The 25,563-nt window shown below is 37.6% G+C and overlaps 1 protein-coding gene across 2 annotated transcripts in view; it reads left to right on the forward strand.

Moving 5' to 3' along the window:
* The window catches only part of kalrnb (kalirin RhoGEF kinase b), a 110,350-nt gene extending 86,360 nt beyond the window's left edge, over positions 1 to 23,990 (forward strand). The window contains exons 1-15 of one of the 2 annotated variants that reach the window (XM_067459071.1): positions 2,816 to 3,006; positions 7,719 to 7,996; positions 8,299 to 8,412; positions 10,504 to 10,610; positions 10,724 to 10,790; positions 11,131 to 11,234; positions 12,100 to 12,169; positions 12,249 to 12,335; positions 12,416 to 12,508; positions 15,613 to 15,663; positions 15,775 to 15,852; positions 17,642 to 17,827; positions 17,915 to 18,086; positions 18,260 to 18,426; positions 22,653 to 23,990. In XM_067459071.1, the coding sequence (XP_067315172.1) occupies positions 2,925 to 3,006; positions 7,719 to 7,996; positions 8,299 to 8,412; positions 10,504 to 10,610; positions 10,724 to 10,790; positions 11,131 to 11,234; positions 12,100 to 12,169; positions 12,249 to 12,335; positions 12,416 to 12,508; positions 15,613 to 15,663; positions 15,775 to 15,852; positions 17,642 to 17,827; positions 17,915 to 18,086; positions 18,260 to 18,426; positions 22,653 to 22,871 (1,875 nt within the window). In that variant the 5' untranslated portion in view covers positions 2,816 to 2,924 and the 3' untranslated portion in view covers positions 22,872 to 23,990. Of the gene's footprint in view, positions 1 to 2,815; positions 3,007 to 7,718; positions 7,997 to 8,298; positions 8,413 to 10,503; positions 10,611 to 10,723; positions 10,791 to 11,130; positions 11,235 to 12,099; positions 12,170 to 12,248; positions 12,336 to 12,415; positions 12,509 to 15,612; positions 15,664 to 15,774; positions 15,853 to 17,641; positions 17,828 to 17,914; positions 18,087 to 18,259; positions 18,427 to 22,652 lie in introns of those variants that run through there. The other variant, XM_067459070.1, reaches the window with a different exon arrangement.
* Positions 23,991 to 25,563: the final 1,573 nt, after the last annotated feature.

Consider the following 25,563-nt stretch of genomic DNA (forward strand, 5'->3'; position numbering starts at 1 on the left):
AAGTAAAGATAAAAAATAGAAGAATAGAAAAATAAAATAAAATAAAAAACACAGCAAAGTATAGCCCTATATCCACATATGCATATATATACCCACACATACCATAATACATACTTCAAGTGACCTCTAACACGAATTACAAATCATAACAAAGGAGTGCTCCCATTTTCCTACAGTACTTCTTGATACTTCTTAAGAATCTTTTCTCTATATATTTTTAAAGAGGAATGTGTTAGAGCCTTGCTTTAAGTTTTCATCTGTTTTATTCCACAATTTAACTCCACATATTGATAAACAAAATCTTTTCCTTGTTGTTCTAAATCTTTTAATCTTAGTTTCCACTTCCCCTCAAGTTGTACCCTCCCTCCCTCCCTCTCAAAAAAACATCATTTGTATATTCCCAGGCAATAGCCTATTTCTTACTTTGAACATGAATACTGCAATTTGATATTCAATTTGATCGTAGTATTTTAATAATCTCCACTGCAAAATAATGAATTTGTGTGTTCATAGAATCCAACATTATGAATGATTCTCATAGCTCATTTTTGCATTATTACTAACGGCTGTAGTGAATGTCGGTAAGTGCTTCCCATAAGCTCTACACAGTATTTTAAATAAGGTAACACTAATGAACAGTACAAGATGCGAAGAGATTTCCAGTATATGCTTAGCTCTAGCTAGAATTGCAATATTCTAGACAGTTTGGTTTTGATGTATTTTATGTGATGCTTCCAGCAGATCTTTTCATCTATGATCACTCCAAGAAATGTATTTTCATGTACTCTTTCTAAGTTAACCCCCTCTATCTGTATTTGTACTTGTTGATTTGGCTTACAGTTTTCAAATACCATGAATGTTGTTTTACTCAAATTTATCGATAATCTATTAATATCCAACCATTGTTTTATTTTCCTAAATTATAAGGTGATTAAATCCAAAAATAGCTGTAAATTGTCTCCTGAACCAAATTTATTTGCCTTATCTGCAAATAATACAAATTTCAATATTTCCAATACTTTACAAATATCATTAATATATAGTAAAAAAATAACTTTGGTCCCCGCACTGACCCCTGTGGGACACCACAATCCATGCCCAAACACTCAGATGAATACTCTCCTATTTTCACAAATTGTCTGTCAGGTCAAGATCGGTCGTTACAACCACACAAGTTTGTGAGGCTGTTTGCAAATGTTCATTGGAACGATGGTTTCAAGAAACACAGACTGGTTGAACTATGCTGATAACGATAGAACTTGCAACCATAGTTGGCTAACAACTGGGAAACGCACCCCAGAACAGAACCATAAAACCAGTCTAAACTGTATGCTAATTATCAATCATCTTTGACCAAAGTGGTCCTGACAGAAAGACTTTATATATACTAAGACATTGCACTCATATTACTTATGAATGAGAGAAAGTGCAACATGTAATATGGCAGAATAAGTCCCGACTTCTATAAAAAAGAGCCAATCGCTAATTGGTAAAGCTCTCTCATCTCTCCGAAAGGGAGTTGACACACAAACCCGCCTCCCCTCACTCACTCTTTTCATGTACTCTGGATGAATACTGTTAATGTTACAGAGCTTAAATTTCGGCATGGGACTGCACGTATTGTGAATAATTTTACTCCTTTCTGCAGAGTACACATAAAGCCGCCTCTCAGTATTGAGTTCTTTTCTGCTGCTTATTGTGCTTAAGCGGTCAAACACACAAAAAAATCTAAATGAAGGTCTTGGCGAGTATTGACATAAACACAGTCAGTTATGTTTTAAGTGAATATAAATATTTGAGGGGAAAAGAGCATGTGTAACAGTATAATGGATCTGTGTGTCAGGTCTTAAAGTGACAGCAGGTATAGAATACACCTGCTGCCAAACTAAGAGTTACTATTGAAAATATCAGTAACACTTTAGTATAGGGAACAATATATTATTAACTACACCTTTTGCCTCAATAAACTCCTAATTTACTGTTTTTTAATAGTTCGTAAGGTAGTTTTTGTAGCAAGTTTAGGTATTGGGTGGGATTAAGAGATGGGAGAATAAGGTCATGTAAAATAAGGCATTAATATGTGCTTAATAAGTACTAATAAACAGCAAATATCCTATTAATATGCATGTTAATAAGCAACTAGTTCATATTAATAACTAAACCCTAAAATAAAATGTTACAAAATATTTATATGGCAGTTTTTCCCTAATGTTATTGATGTCAAAATTGTGGCCAAACTAAATCTTTGGAAAAGCACTAACCACAATGGCTGGTGAGCAAAAAAGCCAAGCCCTGGACTTAATCTTATATCTTAAATGTGTGTTTTATTTGATGCTGAAGATATTTATGTATATAATATGACCATTTAGCCGCATATTTGTGTGTTTGTGTTCCTGAAACTGCTGAAGTGGGGATGGAGATCTTGTGATATAGGCACACCCTCTCAAAAATGGGCCACTGCAGCATGCAGACGTAGCTGATGTAAGGATTCACACACACGCAGAGACACACACACAAATGAACTACACACACAATACTACATTGTCTTTCCATGGAACAACTTTAAAAAAAAAACCCTGTTTCTCATCTTGTTTGAGGGAAGAAAAAAAATAATTTTTGCATATTGGTTTTAGCAGACATCAATGAAGTGTGTGTGTGTGTGTGTTTGTCTGTGTGTCTGTGTGTTTGTGTGTGTGTGTGTGTGTGTGTGTGTGTGTGTGTGTGTGTCTCAATGGCCCTGGCCCCGCCCCCTGGCCCCTCCTCTATATTGTGAAGAAGTGTAGCACTGAACTTCCAGCTGAGCTTCAGTATTAAAGCGGACAGAGCCAAAGCTCCTCCACCTCCCATTCCGCCCTCCTCCTTTTCTCCTCCTCTCTGTCTCTCACCTGTCTCTGGACGCACATATGAGACGGTGAGCGAGCAGCATGCGGAGTGGGAGGTCGTGTTGCTCTTGTGGAGTTTGTCTCAGTTGGATTTTGGGAAAGATTTGCTGTTGTGATGGCGCAGGTGCGTAACTCAACACACTCCGTTTGCTTGTGGAATGTATTCAGATGCGTTCAGTTAAATTTTCTTTTTGCATTGTGTGCAAGCATGTGTGCCTCTTCATGCCCTGTGGGAGTGGGGTGTGGGGTGTTTTGTTGTCTGAGTTAATGGTTATGATTGAGTTTTGTGTGTTAATGAAATTTGTTGTTAGTGTATGTGTGTATCTTTTCATCTGAACTCTGGTATTTAATGTAACGGTTCACTGATCTGAATCCTGGAGTTCTCAGATGAGCTCAAGGGTGTTTGGAGTAATTCAACTTAAAATGATTTACTGACAACAGGCTTTCGTGTCAAATCTAAAAGGATTAATGATTTTTCTTTTAGCAAAAGGTCAACAAGCATTTACATTGTCAAAAGCATGTAGTTGTTGCATACCTTTATCCGAAGTAACTAACAGTGCATTCAGGGTGTATGTTTTATCAGTCCATGTGTTGCCTAAGAATTGAACCCATGTCCTTAGTGTTGCTAACGCCACATTTTCTTTGGACTGCACCACAGGAACACCTCAAGAGCTATTTTTACCCATCTTACCCTTCAAAATGACATTCTCTGGTTTAACCTCATGTAGTTAGCTTGCATATATTATCAAAAATAGGGTTTTTGACTCGACTAGTTATTTAGCTGTTACCTTTTCTTTTCTTTTTTACGTTATAGCGTGATTTATGCTTAAATATATATTTACATTTAAATGTTATCACTTTTTCTTTTTTCTCCTCTTCAATGTCTAATGTATGTTTCCTCTTAAAGCATAATAATGAAAAAATACAAATGTTCTGACTGTGCGTGTGTGTGTGTGTGTGCGCGTGTGTGAGCGATACTGCCCCCTCAAGCTTCTCTGTTTCCTGTAACCTAATTTCTCCATCAACAAACCAATGTGTCTGCTGTTTTCTTCAGCTTTGAAGCTCAAATCAAGTTCTCTGCTCTGTTTGATCATTTTTTCTTGAAGATTAACATACTCTTTGAAGATGATGCACATTTAGTCTCTTAGCGATTGGCTGTGTGAATTAGGATCAGGGGTAAGGACCTCTTAGTGGATAGATGGATGACACATGCAGGGACCACCTGTACACTTATTGACTGACTTTTATGCCTTGGTTATAATGTGAATAATACCATATTAATGTATTTATATACAATGCCTAGATATTACATAGATATTATGAGGAATGATGTTCATCCAGCCGGTTATCATCACAGAATAAAAACCCTGACAGGGTGATCAGGACCCTGAAGCGGAGGTTATATCTGTTAATATTATTTAATGGACCTGAGCTAACATGAAATAACAGTGAACAGTTGTATTTTTATTCACAAATGTTAACCAAGATTAATTAATACTGAAACAACTGTATTGTTCACTGTTAGTTTAAACGCGTGACCTTGTGATATTAAAATACTCATGTACAGTGTCACATACGTTAACATTATTGGTTTTTTAATGTAATATTCTTTAGCATTGGACCAAATTAATATTTGAACAGATTAATATTGCATTTTGATTTAATGCATATTTTCCTGTTTAGTTTGTTTTTTAGTTTGAGATCCCACAATATTTGGAGTACGGCAGTGCTGCTGCTCACCCTAAAAAGTGTGAACAATACATTTGTTCCTGTATTTTCTACAGGACGATCAGTCCTTCTTTTTGTTACTTTTTTCTGGATAGAATGTTACATCAGCAACTTGTGCACATGAGTGTGGTGGGTGTCATGGAATTTCAGGTGGGAATCTCATCTGATTTTGAAAGAGAAATTTAGATCAAACGGTTGCAGTATGAAGGTTCAGTTTGTCTGTTGCGAAGGTTGGATTGTTTAACCATCAGGCAGGCGTCTGTTGCAATGACAGGAGTGAAACTTAAGGGAATTAAGCATAACTCTAACAAAGGAGCTTTATCCCGGCACATGATCAGCGTGGATCCTCCCTGAGGCTGTCGGGACAAGCAGAGCGAGATCTAATTGGTGAATACCTGGGAGGGAGTGTTTACGGGGCAGTTTCAGGGGTGGATGGGGTAAATGGCTCTTTGAAGAAACTCGTAACAAGGAAGTGACCTTTGTCCCATTCTCACCCCATGGGTTGTCACTTACGCAATGTCTACGGTAACTCAGTATTGCAGTGTCTGAACCAGCATAGAGTTAATGATCTGCACTGAAGCAGACAGCAATGGGCATGATTACACATTCAGCCCATCCCCAAATGACTAATCATATTTCTGGTTATTTGCTACTAAATATCTATGAATGCTGTTAATAAGCACACAAAATCATTTTGACTCATCCCTTAGATCCTAAAAACAAAGATAAAATGCATTTACAGTAATACACTTACTGTGGAAGCCTAGTAGTGGTACTGGTGCATGGGTTTAAAAGCACAAACATAAAGCTCATAATTTAGTTAAAGCACTTACATCAATTCCTTCAGGAAAAAACAAGTTGTTTTGGCTGTTGTCTACATTGTCTCTATGAGCAGGGAATAGATGTCCAGGAGGAAAATCTTCTGTTCTGTTCTGTGTTACTGATGTAACCCTGGTTTTAGTTTGCAGCTCCGCAATCAACAGCAGTTTGTAGCAGCTTTGGAGCTCAGGATATTGAAGGATAATTTGAGGATGGTATTGATAACAAGTGTATTTTATCACTTAAATGCTGTCAAATTGTTTTTTGGACTACATTTTACAAGCATTAATCTGCAAACTGCAGCACGCAGCACAAAATGTACACTACCCTTATGCTCATCAAACCGAAAACCATAAAAAAAACAGTAAAAAACAGAATATATTTAAATATTATAAAAGAACTGTCTTTAATTTGTATATATTTTAAACTGTAATGTAGTCCTTCGATGGCATTACTCAGACATCATTCTAATATGCTGATTTGGTGCTCAACTTTTTTTAAATTGTTATTAATGGTGAAAACAGTTGTGCTGCTTAATATTTTGTGGCAATATTAGGATTTTTTTCATTTTTTTTCAAAAGAACAGCATTTATTTCAAGTAAGTTTTTATTTGGTACAGTGTAAAAGTTTATCATCTTTTAATCAATTTAATTTACCCTTGCTGAATAAAACTCCTAGTAATGTTACATATCTTCCATGTGCATTTGTGATATTCTGGATACCATGTGGAAGTACACTCAAATTTTTAAGCCTTTAAGGTTTACACATTTTAATTAATAGTAAAATTAAATCAAATTATCCTTACATATTTTAATTGAATAATCAACAATCCTTAATCATTTATTCAATTAAAATCTGAGGATTATTGTCTGGCTATCACCAGATCAAGCTCAATTTAAGATTGGAGTCTGAGACATTGGAGTCTGCTCTGTATTTTTACTGCACAAGAGGCGTGATCAACAAGCATTATTCAAGTGACTCTGTACACAATGGGATAGTCCTTCAACCAATCAGATATCAAGAGGCGTGATCAACAGGCAACGACCCGTCGCTTCTCTATCCGTCATTGTGTTAAACCCGCCATTAGCGTGCCAGGTGGATAAGCCAGTCTGTGTTTGGTTCCCGCAAAAGTGTAACAGAAGCAGTAGAAATGCATGTACAGGTTTCCAAGTTGCAGGGTGAAATCAAATTGCCGTCAGATCAGGCTGGGTTTACCCAGTCTATGAGGATTATTCATTTCAATTTGATTTTACTATTAATTAAAATCCGTAATCTTAATTTTCTTTATAATTTTATCATTTTCAGTATATCTGGCTTTACTTCTTTTGCCAGTCATAACATGAGTTGAAAGATAAGAGATTTGAGAAGTCTGATAAGCAGCTATATTACAGCAGTCTTATACTTACACATTATGTTTGTGTTATGTACTTCAGTTTTCAATTCACATTCATATTTATAGAGCATATTGTTACAAAGCAGCTTTATAGAAAATGCATGTCTGCATTACAATCGAATCGGTTATCAGAGGTGAATGTGTCAAGTTATGATTTCAGAAATGTACATATACAAATCACACAGTTAGCGAACAATGTATTAATTTAAACAGTGTAACAGTGAGCTCATTGAAGTAATAAATACATGTTGTACACAAATGATTAGGGTATATAGAAAATTTGCATTTGCACATTAAGAGTTTGTATCCTCATTCTGAAATCCTGTCCTGATAGTTTAAAAGTTTAAATGACTAAACAATTAATTTTACAATTTGAAGGTCAATTCAACATTTTCTGTGGAAACATTCCATGTGCTGTAAACTCCACAGTACCTTTCAATGTGACGTGCAGTTTCCCTTTGTTGTGATGTCCTGCTATGTGGAGTTACAGAATGCCTTTATGCTCAGATCAGGTCAAGCTGGTTTTTTCACTCTGCAGTGTCTACAGGCTAGTGGCCTATAGATCAGATGATTGCTTTTTCTTTCCCCTCAGTAGAGAGAGGCTGATGTCCAACACAGTGCGCTCGGGTTTTTTGGCTTTTGTGGGTTTTGAAGTTTCAGCTGCAGTGAACATCTCTTCAGTGGTCTGAGCTGGTATAAGGACTTTTGTAATGTTCATTTTCCAGGGGTTAAATGGCTCGTTCTAAATGTTCAGAGGTTGTATATCACATGACGCTTTCTTAGGTTGTATATTATGTCGGAATTGTGATGGCTTTTATTGGTTGTCTGTTAATTCCATTGTAGGATTTCTGTATGGTCAATATCACTATATAATTTCCGTCATTTTTATTCAACAGAAAACTATCCCGTGGGAAGTTCAGAGGTGAAATCTGAGTCTTCCGCATCACTGCAGCCGCAGACGTCTGTGACCTCTTTGCCAACGGGTTCTCCGGGACCCAAACGATCTGGAACTACTGGAAACACATTAAAAAAATGGCTCACCAGCCCCGTGCGGCGTCTCAGCCATGGCAAGGGCGACAACACTAATGCTAAAAAACCCAACAATAAGCAACGTAAACGAGACGGCCGCAAAAGTGTAGAACTGGGACCGCCACACCAAGACAGCACCGAAGAGGTACGACAATTAACCATTAACCATTTAGGAAATGTTCTTGCATAAGTCGGCAATGTTTCAGCATTCCTGCATTGTAACAATACCACATACCATATAATGTGTAGAACTGCATTCTCCTTTTATTTGGTACTACACCCAACACACATTTTAGTTTTAGTGTAGTAAACTTCATATCTATGCAGAAGGGCTTCCTGTATAGGTGCATGTTTTATGAGGAGTGTGCCTACTGTTAGAAGTCATGAATGATAGATTCCTGTCAGCTCAAGACTGGCGGGTTTATTTAATCCATTTTAAATCCAAAGAGAGGAAGACGAGGAGTGAACAGCGGAGGAGAAGAAGAGGCTGAAGACGAGCCCCACACACCCCTCCCTCCCCCCATGGAGATCATCAAGGACCCCTCCGCTCAGGAGGAGAAGGTAAAACACAGACTTTCATTTATTTTTTATTGTTTTTTTTTCCTGTTCTTGTTTTTTCTTCTTTTTTTCCACTCTGCATCACTCATCCTTTTTTGTTAAAGGAACAGTTAACCTAAAAAATGTAACTGTCATCGTTAGCTATGTTTCCATCCAAAGTTCCGTATTTACATTATTTACACCAAATGTAAACCACCTTCCTTGTTGACAGAGGTTATTTAACATAACTCCACCCACCTTTGTTTTATTTTACAAAATTACAAAAGAAACCCATCTGCCAAGGCCTGTTCACACTAAAAATGAGAACTATGAAGATAGCTATAACAATAACTATTCAAGCGCCCCCCACCAATGGACAATATTGTTCTGTTTATTCTATTCTGGGACTTTGGGGAGGTACTCTGTGTGTTACGACTGCAGGGTCCAAGGTCTAAATGAAGTTCTGAGTAAAAATGTCCCCCTCAAAAAGTCCCTGCTCACTAGGTAGTACTTTTTCAAAGTTCAGGAACTTTCAGACTTGTGCACTGAACGTTCAGATTGGTTGAGTTCATGCAACATTTTGATTGGTTGACTCCACGCAGCATTTTATTTCAACCACCATTTTTAAAAGTATGTTGCTGTGCGTGCAGTAAGAGTTGTTTGCTATCGGAATAAAAAATTGAGTTTAAAAAATACAATTGATGAAGCTACGATGAGGTTCAGGCTTTATTAAGCTTATATGCTGAAGGCAAAATCCAGCAGGAACTGGAAAGTCGCACACAGTCCTACATCACCGGACTAATCTTCACTGTAATTTAGACGATGGAAACACAGACAGCAACAGGTCCGGGGGAAAAAAGTTGTTTAGGTAATTTCGGTGGAAGTTTATTCATAAACCCTTGTTAATAATAATTTAATACTCGTGCTCAATACATAGTGCATAGTAGTTAACAACACAAAATTTAAATATTTAACTCTTAAATATTTACATTTGAGCTCTTTCTCCACCATTGACGGAAATTTCCATCATTTATGAGACAACGCTTGCCCGCCATTGATGGAATTTACGGCTTTCCGTGTTTTCACTGTTATACAGTAGGGAGCGCTATGACATCTTTTGAAAGGGTACAGAATTTCCTGATCAAAATACATGTGAAAAAGAAGCAAAAACAAGTGATAGCATATATGTAAGCAGATGCATATGTAAAATAACTCGATAATCAACATTAAACAGCATATAAATCAAAACTGTCTAATGTTCCTGAATGAAATTTCAACCCAGGACGAGGTATAGGACTGTGAAGCTTCGGGGTGTCGATGGACTTGATCTACTGTTTTGATCATCATTCTGAATCTGATCTGGGTGTAGTCTTTGACAAAAAGGCATTTTTTCTGAGATTTTTGTTCAAAATGTTGCTTTTTTTTAAATAAAACTTCCCCATATTTAAGTGCTGATAAAAAAAAATGAATGCATTAAGATGGAATAAAACAGATTGTTTTGGATGTATACTCAGATATTTATGTAAAATATTCTGGGGGTCATGAAAGATGTGTTAAAATGCTAAAAATTGCTGGCGGTGGCTGGCATTTTTTTAATGCAAGCAGGGAAAGGGAAAAAACACCTACATGTAATTACAGCTATTATTAATGTCTGTAATTACATCTATAATTACACTGGCGAACCTTCCCTTACACTTTGACCCACCCTTAAACCTGCCCATAACGCCAAACCTGTTCATAACCTCACCCGTATCTCACCTCAATAGCAGTTGACCTCAATTCTGCCTAACCATAAAGTTTTTTGATGCAAGTGCATAGTAGTTAAAGACAACTAATAAATTAATATATATTATTTTTATTTTATTTTATGATTTAATTTTGTTAATTGTTAACTTTCTGATGTTCCTTCATTTTCTTCAGTCAACCCATGCATTATTTTATTTATTTTTTCAGAGCATTTAAATGAATGATTTCATAGAAGAAAGAATTCATATGGGTTTGCAAGTAACACAATTTTTAGCTTTGCCTTTCACACTTTGTCCTCATTGTTTGCATTTTGCCTTTCATTTTTGATTCTTATCTCTCTCGCTCTCTTTCCCGCTCTCTGTCTTTCAGACTCCAGAGCCTGGCTCTTTCCCAGTGTTGGGGAGCGTCACCCCGTCTGATCAGACGCCCAGAGACCCAGAAACAGAGCAGAAGAACAAGGCCATGAGAGGGCGAATGTAAGTACTCATCTGAACTGCTCAAAAACTGTGCAAATGAATTAAACAAGTACAGATTCAAATCCTAGTATACTGGTTAAAACATGTTCATCTCATATTTCTGCTATCTACAGGTTTGTGTTAAATGAAATGGTGCAGACAGAGAGAGACTATGTGAAGGATCTGGGTGTCATAGTTGAGGTATGCGACAGATAGCAGATAAATCATTCAGAAAGGTGCACATATGTTGTCTGTCCTGTCATGACGTAGCATATTTCAGCATTTGGTTAAACCTCTGTGATACTTTTGTTCACAATCAAAACAGCTGATTTGCATTAGTCACCTTATATTATAGTTGCAGGACAGAAATGATTACAGTGATCTGAATAGCATATATTCAGAGTATAATGTCACATCAAAAAACATTTTTTTCTCCATATACAGTGTAAAATGGTTATTAATAAGTCTAAAAATATAAGTGCTGCTACATTTATTATTAAGTTGTAAGTCTCCAAATGTCTGTTTTTCTCATTATCCCCAGGGCTTTATGAAAATGATCGGGGAAAAAGGTGTTCCGGAGGACATGACGGGGAAGGATAAGATTGTATTCGGGAATATTCATCAAATCTACGACTGGCATAAAGAGTAAACTACAGCTATTATCTTTTCTATTTTCTAGAAACGATTTTTACAGCTGGTGAAAACTAATAACTTAATTTAATAAAGGCACTCGAATGCTCAGTGAAGTTTTGTTGGTTTATTTATACAAATATTTAACATCCTCATAAAATAAGAACATAAAAATCATTTTTGTGGAGTGTTGATTGATCTACATAGCAAAAAATAAATATAGAATTTGAAATATTTGGTATACTATCGTTTATGGTCAGTACGATTTCATTAGATTTTTTTTTATGCAAGAAATTCATATTTTTATTCAGCAAGGATGCATTAAAATGGTCAAAAGTGACAGTAACAGCATTTATAATTATTTAGAATGATAAAAGATTGCTATTTCGATTTAATGTAGTTCTTATGATCGTTTTTTTCATCAAAGAATATTGGAAAGATTCAACTGTTTACACAAAAAATATTAAGCAGCACAGCTGTTTTCATCATTGATAATAATAAATGTTTCTTAAACTACAAATAAGCATATTAGATGAATGTTTTCTGAAGGATCATGTGACACCGAAGACCGGAGTAAATATTTCAGATTTTTCAAAATACAATACAGTTCTTTTAAATTATATTAATATTTCACAATATTAGTGTTGTATTGACTCTACAATGTTGTCACAGTCGTTCACACTATTTTCATAAAAAGGTTTTTTTTCTAGATTGCCATTTTTGATAGCAAATAAAATAATCAGCATGCAAAACTCGTGCATTAAATTTCCTGATTGATATCAGCATTGACGCACACTAAAGAAGGAAACAGACTGAATTTCCGTTTGAATGAGGGAAGTTTATGCACATCACCGAATGTTTTCTGTTCTTATTTTTGAAGGTTCTTCCTCGGCGAACTGGAGAAATGTCTGCAGGACCACGACAGACTGGCCGAGCTGTTTATCAAGCATGTGAGTTCAACAGAATGAACTGTGTGTGTGTCTGTGTGTTGTAGTAAACTTCACTCAGATGTCTTCCTCTATTATGCAGGAGAGAAGATTACACATGTATGTCATCTACTGTCAGAACAAGCCCCGCTCAGAGTTTGTTGTGGCTGAATATGACGGATTCTTCGAGGTGAGTGTGATTTGAGCAGCTCAGTTATGTCTCCCTGGAGTAAAGTGCTCGTTTGCTGATGTTCTTGGAGTTTCTGTCAGGAGGTGCAGCAGGAGATAAACTCCAGACTGGCCATCAGCGATTACCTGATCAAACCCATCCAGAGGATCACCAAATATCAGCTCCTGCTCAAGGTATTAGCCACTGAGTTACACAATCATGATGAGACTTATACTCTTACAATACATACCGTGGTAAACATAAGGGCTTTTCATACTTGAGTAGTTAACCCTGGGTCATTCTAAACTCCGGGTAAATGGAATCCTCATACCGCATTGTTCCGAATATAGGCCGTTTTTTTGTCTTAGAAATACATTTAAAAAATTGGGTTTTGTCTTATATTCAGGGTCTAGACCAGGGATGGGCCAACTTGGCATTGATTAGCTGGTTCAGGTGGGTTTGTTTGGGGATGAGCTAAACTCTGCAGGGCAGTGGCCCTCCAGGACCGAGTTTGCCCATCCCTGGTCTAGACTTTTACATCTCAATAATACACCCGCAACAATAGGTGGCGCCAAATATGCATTAAACCAGTGAGCCAAGAACTACGGTGTCATGTTAGAAGATCTGGAACGCAGAAAGACGTGTATCATCAAAGAAACACTTACCGTCCATGTGCGGGACTGTCATGTTTGCATGTTTCGCTGACGGAACCAAAATTCCCCTGTATGTGATTTTAAACATGTAATACGGTTCCCAGATTTCTACTGCAATAAAATGTCCATTCTAATGCTAGTGACATTTTGGTAGGCTATGGTTTTCATTATGAGGTGGATAACCTAATAGTTATATAATTCATATTCAGGATATTTTTATGTAATGCCAAAAAGTGTTTATTTTTTAAATGTGATCGCTGGTACATTTTACCAGTATTTACCATACTGTCAATACAAAAATGTAATTATGAAAAATATGCTATATGAAAAGTATTTTAAAAAGAAAGCATGTTCTTAATTAAATACAAGATTTTTACAAAAGGTATATGTGGAAATTTTCACGCTGTACATTCCTAAGCCTTGGGTTAACGTCCTTATTTGCAGTGACAGTGTCACTGATTGGACGAACGCTGCACGCAAAATGTTCACACAAAGGCTCTAATATAACATTGCTCATTCTCATATTATATATTATCGACTGTATTATCAAGAACTTTTCAGACTATAAAGGTAAGAATGAAACGGTCTCTTCTTCACTCCAATTGTCACATTTTCTGTTGTTGTTTGACATTTTCCTCCCTCAAACACTGAAGCTACTGTTTATGCAATGTGCAGTGTTTCTGTGACTGAACAAAGCACTTGAGGCATGCGTTGGTTGTCCGTTGCTAAGCATCTAGTTGTAACATTTTAACACTGCATCATTTCACACCATACAAGTTTGGTACTATAATGCAGGGTTAACAGTGAAAACATTTCATAACCCTGGGTAAAAAGCAGTGCTAACCCCACGTGTGAAACATTCATTTATCTGGGGTTAAAAGCAGGGTTTAGAATGACGATAACCCTGCAGTGTGAAAAGCCCTGTAGTTTACACCAAAATAGCTTAGACTTGCATTATAAACTCAGCCATATATTACTAGCCATATAAAAGTTGTTGAGAAAAATCTCATGCTCACCAATTAAAAAAAATATAGATTTATTTGAAAAATACAGGAAAAAGTCATATTATTTAATATTATTACAATTTAAAAGAAAGGTTTCCCGTTTTAATGTTTTATAATGTAATTTATTTCTGTGATTCAAAACTAGATTTTCAGCAGGATTTTCAACATCATTGCTCCAGTCTTCATGTGTCACATGATCCTTCAGAAATCATTCTAATATGATGATTTGCTGCTCAAGAAACATTTTGGTAACACTTTAATATGGTGAACATATGTGAGGAACACATATTCACTATTAACTATGATTTTTGCCTCAATAAACTCCTAATTTACTGCTTATTAATATTAAGGTAGTTTTTGAAGCGTTTAAGTTTAGGTATTAGGTAGCGTTATGGGATGTAGAATAATGTTATGCAGAATAAGGCATTAATATGTGCTTTAAAAGTACTATAAACAGCCAATATCCTAATGATTTTAATAAGAAGCTAGTTGATAGTGAGAATTGAACCCTAAAATAAAGTGTTACCAAAATTTCTTATTTTTAGTCATGTTGAAAACAGTTTTGCTGCTTGATATTTTTGTAGAAACCATAATAAAAATAAAAATGTATGCATAGAAAATGTAAAAAGAAGATTTACAACAAAGTCTGTACTGTCACTTTTGAACAGTTTATTGAGTTCTTTCTGGATAAAATTATTTATTTATTTAAAAACAGCTTGGTATTTAGGAACCATAATAATAATAGATACATTTGAGCAACAATCCATAATACCCTGAGCACGACATAGCAACACACTAAAAACTCCCAACCAACCTTAAGTCAGCAGCACACTTTATGATTTTCAAGCCTCATTTACACTGTAGGAGAATCAGGGAGTCTGTATCCACACACACGTCTCTCAGCGGGTGGGCGTTAGCAGATGGTTTTTGTTTACCTGGGGATTTTCTCTGCTTCTTATTTTATTAGTCACTTAAGTGGATAAGAACCTGAGTCAGACAAGTGTTTATTGAATGTAAATGATTTTCTCACTAAAGCTCTGCATAAACATATACTCTCTGCTGCGAGCCCTGAAGGGACAATTACGCATTCATAAATCACTGAATTGTGTCCTAATTCAGTCTATTACAGTTTACGCAGTGTTCCTGTTTTTCTTTTTTTGATGTGTGATTGGGGAAAAAAAATGTCAGTTTAGTCTGCCACTCCTCTTCCATTCTTAAGAGTGACAGACGTCACAAGAGATTTTAGCAAAAACAGACACACTCCATCCTAAACAGATTTGTTCTGTCTGTGTTTATTATGGCTTTACTTATGTCCAAGTTAAGATTACAATGGTATATCTTTCTAATATTATTACTTATTTATTTTTTTTACCTTATGGCAGTTATTTTAGTATCATTATTATATTATCATAGTATTTATTAATACTTTGTATAAGTTTTAGATTTTTTTTAAAAACGTCTTTTTTATTTCCATTGTAGTAATTTTATATAAAATAATCTATTTTAGGTTAAAATTATTTTATTTAATTAATGTGATTTTTTTTCATGTATTTTTAGATTTATTTAACCATAACATTGCTGTATGGTCAAATTATTATCCTAATTTAAATGTCTTGTCTTTGTTTTTTATGTGACTTGAAGGACTTTTTGAAGTACAGCACTAAAGCAGGTCTGGACTGTAAAGAGTTAGAGGTAGGTGACCTGGGCAGCTCTATATAAACCTAAATTCTATGTGCCTCATACGCTCCTGTCCTGTTTGTAGTCGTGTATTGACATTGCTGGTCTGTGATTTTTGTCCTGAAGAAAGCAGTTGAGCTGATGTCCCTGGTGCCCAAACAATGTAACGACATGATGAATCTTGGACGATTGCAGGGCTACGAGGTAATCTCACCTCTCACCGAGAGCAGATTCACTGCAAGCAAATAGACTGCTGATTGTTATTTATGTAACTGTAATAATTATAATTGCAAATATAATTGCATAGGTGAAAGATACACTGACAGTATTTCTCAAATAAGCATGACCCATCTAAAAGTGTAATAATAGAGTACAGTTATCAGCTGTTAGCTGCGAGGTTAGACTTCAGTTACATACAGTATTAATAGTAACATTAACATACTTTGTTTTCAACCGAAATCCATTAATAAAATGTGCTTCTATTAGAATCACTTATTCTACACATGTAAATATTTCTACAAGTATACACTGATCAGGCATAAAATTATGACCACTGAAAGGTGAAGTGAATAACAAAATTATCACAGTACCTGTTAGTGGGGTATGATATATTAGGCAGCAAGTGAACATTTTGTCCTCAAAGTTGATATATTAGAAGCAGGAAAAATGGGCAAGCGTAAGGATTTGATTGAGTTTGACAAGGGCCAAATTGTGATGGCTAGACGACTGGGTCAGAGCATCTCCAAAACTGCAGCTCTTGTGGGGTGTTCCCGATCTGCAGTGGTCAGTATCTATCAAAAGTGGTCCAAGAAAGGAACAGTGATGAACCGGCGACAGGGTCATGGGCAGCCAAGGTTCTTTAATGCATGTTAGAAGCGAAAGATGGCCCGTGTGGTCAAATTGCTCAAGAAGTTAATGCTGGATGTGATAGAAAGGTGTCCGAATACACAATGCATCACAGTTTGCTGCATATGGGCGCTGCAAAGCCACAGACGAATCAGGGTGCCCATGCTGACCCCTGTCCCCCGTGCACCCACAGTGGGCACGTGAGGCTCAGAACTGGATCACGGAGCAAAGGAAGAAGGTAGCCTGGTCTGATTAATCACGTTTTCTTTTACATCACATGGATGGCCAGGTGCTTGCTAGGGAACACATGGCACCAGGATGCACTATGGGAAGAAGTCAAGCCGGTCGAGGTAGTGTGATGCTTTGGGCAATGTCCTGCTGGGAAACCTTGGGTCCCGCCATCCATGTGGATGATACTTTTGACACGTACCACTTAATAAGCATTGTTGCAGACCATGTACACCCTTTCATTGAAACGGTATTCCCTGGTGGCTTTGCCCCTTTAGCAGGATAATGCGCTCTGCCACAAAGCAAAAATGGTTCAGGAATTGTTTGAAGAGCACAGCAATGAGTTTGAGGTTTTCAGAGAGGATTTCAATCTAATCAAGCATCTGTGGGATGTGCTAAACAAACAAGTCCGATCCATGGAGGCCCCACCTCACAACTTACAGGACTTTAAAGGATCTGCTCCTAACTTATTGGTGCCAGATACCACAGCACACCTTCAGGGGTCTAGTGGAGTCCATGACTCGACAGGCCAGGGATGTTTTGGCAGAAAAAGCGGGACCAATATTAGTCATAATGTTATGCCTGATCAGTGTATGTATTTAAACAAAAAACAATAAAAATGTGGTGTCTGTTTTGAACTTGGATAATGTAAGACTTAGAAACTAATGAAGTTCCAAATAGTTGGTGCAGAAAATTGCTGTTGGGTTGTGTGTCAAGGAAATGTTCTGCAAAAATTGAGTAACACTGAGAGTAAACTGCTACCTAAAGATGACGTAAAGGTCACAAAGACACACGGGCCATGTACGCACTGCAGCTAAAGGCAAAAAATTCAGGTAGCCTGTCTGAGGTGCAGGTCTAGAAAATCACAAAAATAAGTGCTCTGATGATTGCTTAGGAGTTTTTATGCTTCTTTGCACAGGGGAAGTTGACAGCTCAGGGAAAGTTATTGCAGCAGGACACGTTCTTTGTGACAGAGCAGGACTCTGGCGTTCTGTCCCGCAGTAAAGAGCGGAGAGTGTTCCTCTTCGAACAGATCGTCATCTTCAGCGAGCTGCTCCGGAAAGGCTCGTCAACACCAGGGTACCAGTTTAAAAAGAGCATCAAGGTACACTCAGCACAAGTTGATCCAAGATGAGTGAAAAAAAAAAGTCTTTTTTGAAGTTATGCAACTTTTTTTGTTGACCTTTGCAAGGTGAGCTACTTGAGCATGGAGGAACATGTAGACAGCGACCCCTGCAAGTTTGTGCTGTTATGTCGTGGCTCATCTGAACGACTGACCCTACAGGCCGCTAACGTCGACATCAAGAAAGAGTGGGTCCAAAGCATCCAAAAACTACTGGACATGCAGATCAATTTCCTCACTGGTGAGTGCGTCATAAAAGGGTTTGGGGGCGGGGGGATTTGGTATCTTGGTAGTTGCTGGTATTTGAACACACAAACAGATCTCAGTGCTGTTTATTTCATTTCATTCAATTAATTTCATTCAATTTTCCCCCCGGGATCATTCATAACCTGCTGCTCGTCTGTTTCTGATCAGCTCTCCAGAACCCACAGGAGTACCAGAAGAAAGAGAGTGGAGGTTCTTTGACCAGGCAGCTGTCCAATAGCAGCCGTTCCTCATCCTCTCACCCTTCCACCCCCCTCAAACCCAACACCGCCCCCAATGGAAGCCCCGCCCACAAGACCAATAAACATGCAGAGGAGGTGAGCAGGATTCAAAATATTACACAGATCTCGCATGTAAACCAATAACTATGACTGTCAATCAGTGAGCTATTTTTTTTTAAGTTTTAAAGCAAGTTATTTAATTAATATGACAATTAATGAAATTGATCACATATCAATGTAGATAAGGACTGCAGAAAAGGACTCAAGTGTAGATATTTTAATACATTTTTATAGCAGACAAAAGCATTCAATAGACAATAAATGGCTTAAGATAGGCTTTCTTACGGTATATTGCTTTATGTCCATATCAATAAACATCAGGTGGTACTTCAAGCTTGAATTGCTCTCAATGTAGGTAAATTCCATCATGATGAAAAGTTCAAAGAAAATAACATGTAATAAATACAGTTTTAAATAAGTCAAATATTTTAAATCTACCAAATGTGATTTGATAGTGCTTTCTAAACACTGGTCAGAAATCATTAAGATTAAAGGAACATCATGTAATTTTCATGCTAGAGGTCGCTTATTCAAAAAAACGACACTTGATGACGCCTTGAAGACATTGTTGTCTTTACCTATACAGTCGGTGGAAAAGAATCTGACAGGACTCAGACAGAAATCATATTCATGGATGAGCCAATGTATTAAAGATTTACTGAGGCGCTGGAGCAAATGCTAATGAGAGACAAGCGCGACACACGGCTCGAGAGCAGTGCTGATTTTATAATGCCACAGGCGACCGCTTCTGCTTCTTCCGCGTATGTGGGGTAACGCGGCACTGTTTATTATATTAGATACATTTGAGTGTGTTAAAAATTGTTATAACGTTACTCTGTGCGTTCGCTCAGCGGCTAAGACACTTGCGTACGCTGCAGTGAGCTAGATCAATATTAGGCTTGGTAAAACAAGGTACTCGCGGTAAATCAAGAAAACAACATTCAAACAATAAGACTAACTGTGTTTAGCTGTATAACAATGATCCGTTTCTGGCCATGTATGTATGTATCCATTAAAGCGTCTTAGGCGTGTCCATGGTTTCTACAAAATAAATGTAAAAAAATGTAGGAAATCGAGGATAACGCGGCTATAATGTCATTGATAGGCGACAAAGCCTCTTATTTAATTCCTGTTTAATTAATTTATTCATTTATGGTAAAGCTACATTTTCAGCATCATTACTCCAGTCTTCAGTGATTTGCTGCTTAAGAAACAATTCGTATTAACAGTGTTGTGCTGCGTAATATTTTCTTGAAAACTGTGATACGTTTCTTTCAGGTCTCTTTGATGAACAGGCAGAAGAACAGCATTTATTTCAAATTATTACACTGACCTCAAACTTTTGAATGGTAGTGTCGCTGCCTTTACATTTTTAGGGGATCATAATAGTTCATGGACTTTGGCATCAAAAAGTTTAAAACCCATGCCACAAACCGTTTTTCTCCCCACTCACACCTCCCTCACGATCTGTGACGTCCACAACAAACACTGTGTGAATGAATCCTAAAAAAAAAACCTGTGACAGGAGACCAATTATCTCACTAGCATTCTATGCTTAAATAGGATTGTGTATTATCTAACTGAATCAATTAGTTACCCAGACCATTTTAATTAGCGTCTCATCGAGGCCAGATAGATGTAATTAAACATAATTAGTTCACAGTACACCAGTGTGTGCAGTGTGTGGACGCGTGCGTCTCCTCTCTGAGCTGAAAGTGTCCGTGCTGCAGTGCTCTGAAGTTCCAGTCTAATTGTCTTTGAGGGGAGGAGAGGTGCCTGATAGTTATTCTTAGTGGGGAGAATGGCCTAGTTTTCCAGCTCTGCCCGTGTCCCGTACCTGTTTCTCTTCTCTCTGCAGGGTCTTTATTCTCTGTTCCGATTTCTCGCTGTTTCAGTCTTTCTTGTTCTGTTTCTTCTCGCCGCAGTCTCTCTCTCTGGTGAGCTTGGCCTTGGCACACCCTGCGTTCTTTGTCCCTAATAAATCACACTGTCACTGAATACCAGACTGGAGGAGCTGCTTGCTACGTTTTATTTTTAAATGTCTCAAAGCTAAGCTTTTCACCCAGCTATTTATTTCTCCTGCGAGTGGCAGGTCAAGGTTGGCACAGCCGGAGACAGCGAGGAACAGACTTTAGTTCTAATTTGTCCTGAAGCGCTCGGCCGTGTGGAGAGGGACATTCATTAGAGTCAGCGTATTTGATTTGCATACACTATCAGTCTATACGTTTTTTCTTTTTAAAGAAGTCTCCAGTGTTCACAAAATTGTGTTCGCCAGTGGTCCATTATTATTTGATTCAAATTACAGTTAAAGCAGAAATATTACAATTAAAATGTAATGTATTTCTGTGATGCAAAAATGAATTTTCAGCATCCAGTCTTCATGAAATATAATGGTGCTTAATCATTAATAATGGTTCTTACTATTTTCAATGTTAAAAACAGCTCAATATTTTTGTGGAAATTGTAATAAATATTTTTCAATTAAAATTACATTATAGCATTATTTTTACTATCATTTTTGGTCAATTTAATGCATCATTGCGGAATAAATTCAATAAATAATGATTTTGGGTCTTTTGGATCATGATTAATCATGATTAATCACAATTTTCAGAAAAAAATTAAGCAGCACAATTTATTTATATATTGATAATAAAAATAAATGTTTCTTGAGCAGCAAATCATTTTATTAGTATGATTTCTGAAGGATCAGGTGACTGAAGAGTAATGGTGGTGAAATTCAGCTTTGCATCACATATAAATTACCTTCTATTCAAATGTATGTGTGTGTATATGTACAAATGTATGTATATGTATGTACGTACGTGTATATATAAATATATTGAAAGGCCGTTGCTCACTGCCTCTGAATACACAGACAGACAAACCATTGGTCACAGGAGAATACAGGGCTGTCTGTAGCCTAAGCCAAGGGCTTGACATTCTTTGTCTGGGACAAATAAAATATAAAAATAACCAGAAACGCGAGAATGATTCAGATTTTGTTGTTGTTTTTATTATATTCAATGTAAACAGTGATTGATGAGTGTATCTCTGCCTCTGGTACGTTAACAAGTCGCGTTGAGGCTCGCGCTGCCGGTCTCTTTGTGAGAGACATTCGTGGAGAAATCAAAACAAGTGAGCAGCAATATAAACTCACAGAAGAAACATACTGGGGTAAAACTGAGTTTTTTGTAGTTGTTGATATTTATGATATTGTTAATAACACGAGTCGACTTTGCAATCGTGAATTGTGTAGCATGAATGGTGTAGCCTAGTTCAATAAACAAGTAGCCTAATTAATATTAAGTTACTTACATTTTAGATCCAAACAACCTTTTTTTTGTTCAATTTCACCCATGATTTCACCGATGAAAATAGTTCCAGAGGAAAGCAACACTCAGATCAGTGTTTTGTTACTGAATGATTCAGCGTTTTGAATGAATCATTTGAATAAAAGACTCAATGACTCACTCATGAAGACAATCACTTGCTGCCCCCCTATTGGCGGTTATGTTTAAAAGTATGATTGCATGTTTTATTTAGAACATCAGTCTTATAACATTATTTATTGCAGCTGTATTTTTTGTTTAAATTATTTAATTTGATTGGTAACAGCCTAGTGTTTTTACTATTATAACTGAATTTATTAATCAAATGTAAGAATTTAACATGAAAGATGATGCATACATTTAAAGATTTTAAAAAATGGCCTTTATAAAATTAAATAAGCCTATGTTAAAGGTGACAGAACACTGATGAGAATATTACTACAGAATCAATAGATGTATACCACCAATTTAATTTAATTAAATTAATGTTTAAGTTGATATTTACAAGAAATATTGTAACTGTTACTAACTTTTAACTGCTGTAAAAAGCACCTTATTTTTTTTTAAGTGTTTGCAAACCATATGTTAGTGCACTTTTGTTCATTTAGCAGCACTTTTGTATTCATTATTGAATTTTGCGTATACTTCGATTAATCACAGAAAATCATGCAATTAATCACGATTAAACATTTTAACCGTTGCTCAGCACTAATATATATATACCGGTGTGTGTGTGTGTATATATATATAAATATAATTGTAATAATATTTGACAATACTGTTTCACAACAAAATGCAGCCCTGGTTAGTATATGATACTTATTAATTATCACAAACTTTTGACCGGTAATGTATTCATGATGACTGTTTAAACTAATGTTTTGTTTCCTTTAACTGTGTTTAATTTGTGTGTGTGTGTTTGTCCTCCAGGAGCTGGACGAGGGGGAGTGTAACGGCCTGTTTTCGGTGCTAGTGATGCAGGATTACAATGCCGTGAAGGAGGACGAGATCTGCGTGGTGGTTGGTGAGAAGGTGCAGATCCTGGCGTCCAATCAGCAGAACATGTGCCTGGTTTACCGACCTGCAAACAGCCAATCGCCTGCTGCGGAGGGCTGGGTACCGGGTCACGTGCTATCCTCGACTCGGTAAAGCCACGCCCCCCAACGCCTCGGAATAAAACCACTACTCACATTCACCCTTCAGTTTCACCAGCCTACTCTGGGAAAGCTTGCCGAGACATGCCACTCAACCTCCTGTTAAGCTACTGTTGGTTGGTCAGAACAGGACGTCCCGCCCCTGCCTCTTCTGAAGTTGAGGACTAAAGATGCACGCTGCGAAAAATGGTGCGACATCACCTCCCATAGTCAATATGGGCAACAACAAAAAAAAACTATAGAAAAAAGGTTCAAGAAAATATATTATATTGCTAATAATTAAAAAAATAAGATTATGTTGTATAGAGAGGAAACTGAGGTGAATATGTCAGTGAATTACGTGTGGATGTGTATGGATCTTAACGTCATCCTTTCTCATCAACATGCTCCATCACGCGCAACGGACTGTTTTAAATGGGGCTCTCCCTTTTTCCTTGTCTGTCTATGCCAAGTCATTTGCACACTGTGTATATTTTCTTTTACTGAGATTTTATTTTTGGAAAGGTTTTCCCCCCAAGTGTCTTATTTTTACAGCTATTAGGCGTGGCACATTTATTATTTTCTTTCTGTTCTGTCAACCAGTTCAGTGTTCTGTACAAAGTATTCTGCACTTTTCCAACAAATAGTATCGCAATGACGGCAAGTTGTGCAATATCACAATCGTCACAATGCTCATAACTTTACTTGTAACTAAAGATTTAAATGTATTATTCTGTATCATTTTAAATTTGTACATAATATTTTTGACATTGCCATAATAGATACACAGCAGAGGAAAACGGTCCCTCTTTTCCTGTCAGGCTAAAAACAAAAAAACAAAAACTACACCCTGGTAGTCGACACTGCCTCCAAAACCCGACCCTCTGATTTTTACATTTGACATCATCAGATTTAGTATTTAATAAGTTATCATCTGAATCATATCAGACCAGATGTTTACTCAAATTAAAAAAATCAATTAAAAATGGATGTTGTTGATTTCTGAAGAGTAGTTTCTGAAATATCTCAGAAATGTGTGTAAATAAACATTTAAAAAAAATAATTCTAGCAGGTATTTCACTTGTTAAACTCTGGAATGTTGTTCATAATAAAGCTGGCAATTTTTCATCTTGGATATGATGTGTATATCCTTTGTGCATCTGTCATAGCTGCATCTAAACGGTTAAGTAACTATTGTGCTTTAAATGTAAATTTAAAAAATGAATATTTAAATGAATATTTGTGCTATCAACAAGCATATTCCAATTGTCTCGGTGTTACAGTATAGGCTACTGTATGTACAGTGAGTTCTAAAGAAAAGCATGTTCCCTTTCGAGAGAGGTTCCTCGTATTACGTATGGGAAAAACTCCTTTTCTCGAGAATGTGAAGCAAAACTTTTAATAAAGGTATCTATGTAAAGCGCAGTGAGCTGCACGGCCATAGCCCAGCGCGAGGAGCGCTCTGATTGGCCGGGCTGCGGCAACTGCAGGAACCTATGGTGAGGCGGCTGAGAGGAACGAACCAATGGGGGGCGTTCCAGAAGCCCGCCGAAAAAGGTGCTTATATTTGCATACAGGAGGCTATATAAGACCCTAATTCGCCATAGGTGTCAGATTTTATCTCCTTCAGCGATACCTTCGCTGGTCTCCGGAAGAAGCACCGCCGTTGAAAAGGCACCAGCGGAACCTGCAGCTGAGGACGACGGACTCCCTCTCCGCCTTCTCTGCCGTTCCAGCTACGCCATCCGGCGTTATATATCCTTTAAACTGTGTCTATGTTGAGTGTTATATGTGTTTGTGTTGCCGCTGCAACGCCACTTCTAGAGCTTACAGGCTTGTTCTACTCGAGGACTCTCTCGTTCCGCCGCGTCGTTAAGCGCCGCGGAAAGACGGAGCTCTTCTCACTCTCCCTCTGCTCTCGTCCCGTCGCGCTGAATAGCGCCGCGGAAAGAGAGAATGTTAGAGGACATGAGCACACTCAAGCCGAAGCTCTCTTCACTCTGCCGCCGCCGCGGCTCTTCTTCCGCCGCTGCCACAGAGTTGTTCCCACTCTTCTCTCATTCCGTCGCGCTACAGCCGCGGACAGAGAATACTAGAGTGAATAAACAAACTCGAGCCGAAGCTCTCGCCGTGCTAGAAGCGCCGCGGACAGAGTTTTACCTCACGCTTCCAATTCTCTCGTCCTGTCGCTCTATCGCCGCGGACAGAGAATACTAGAGTGAATAAACAAACTCGAGCCGAAGCTCTCGCCGTGCTAGAAGCGCCGCGGACAGAGTTTTACCTCACGCTTCCAATTCTCTCGTCCTGTCGCTCTATCGCCGCGGACAGAGAATAATAGAGTGAATAAACAAACTCGAGCCGAAGCTCTCGCCGTGCTAGAAGCGCCGCGGACAGAGTTTTACCTCACGCTTCCAATTCTCTCGTCCTGTCGCTCTATCGCCGCGGACAGAGAATACTAGAGTGAATAAACAAACTCGAGCCGAAGCTCTCGCCGTGCTAGAAGCGCCGCGGACAGAGTTTTACCTCACGCTTCCAATTCTCTCGTCCTGTCGCTCTATCGCCGCAGACAGAGAATACTAGAGTGAATAAACAAACTCGAGCCGAAGCTCTCGCCGTGCTAGAAGCGCCGCGGACAGAGTTTTACCTCACGCTTCCAATTCTCTCGTCCTGTCGCTCTATCGCCGCGGACAGAGAATACTAGAGTGAAT

Source organism: Pseudorasbora parva, chromosome 12 (assembly GCF_024679245.1).
Source record: "Pseudorasbora parva isolate DD20220531a chromosome 12, ASM2467924v1, whole genome shotgun sequence".
In the NCBI taxonomy this organism is placed as follows: domain Eukaryota; kingdom Metazoa; phylum Chordata; class Actinopteri; order Cypriniformes; family Gobionidae; genus Pseudorasbora; species Pseudorasbora parva.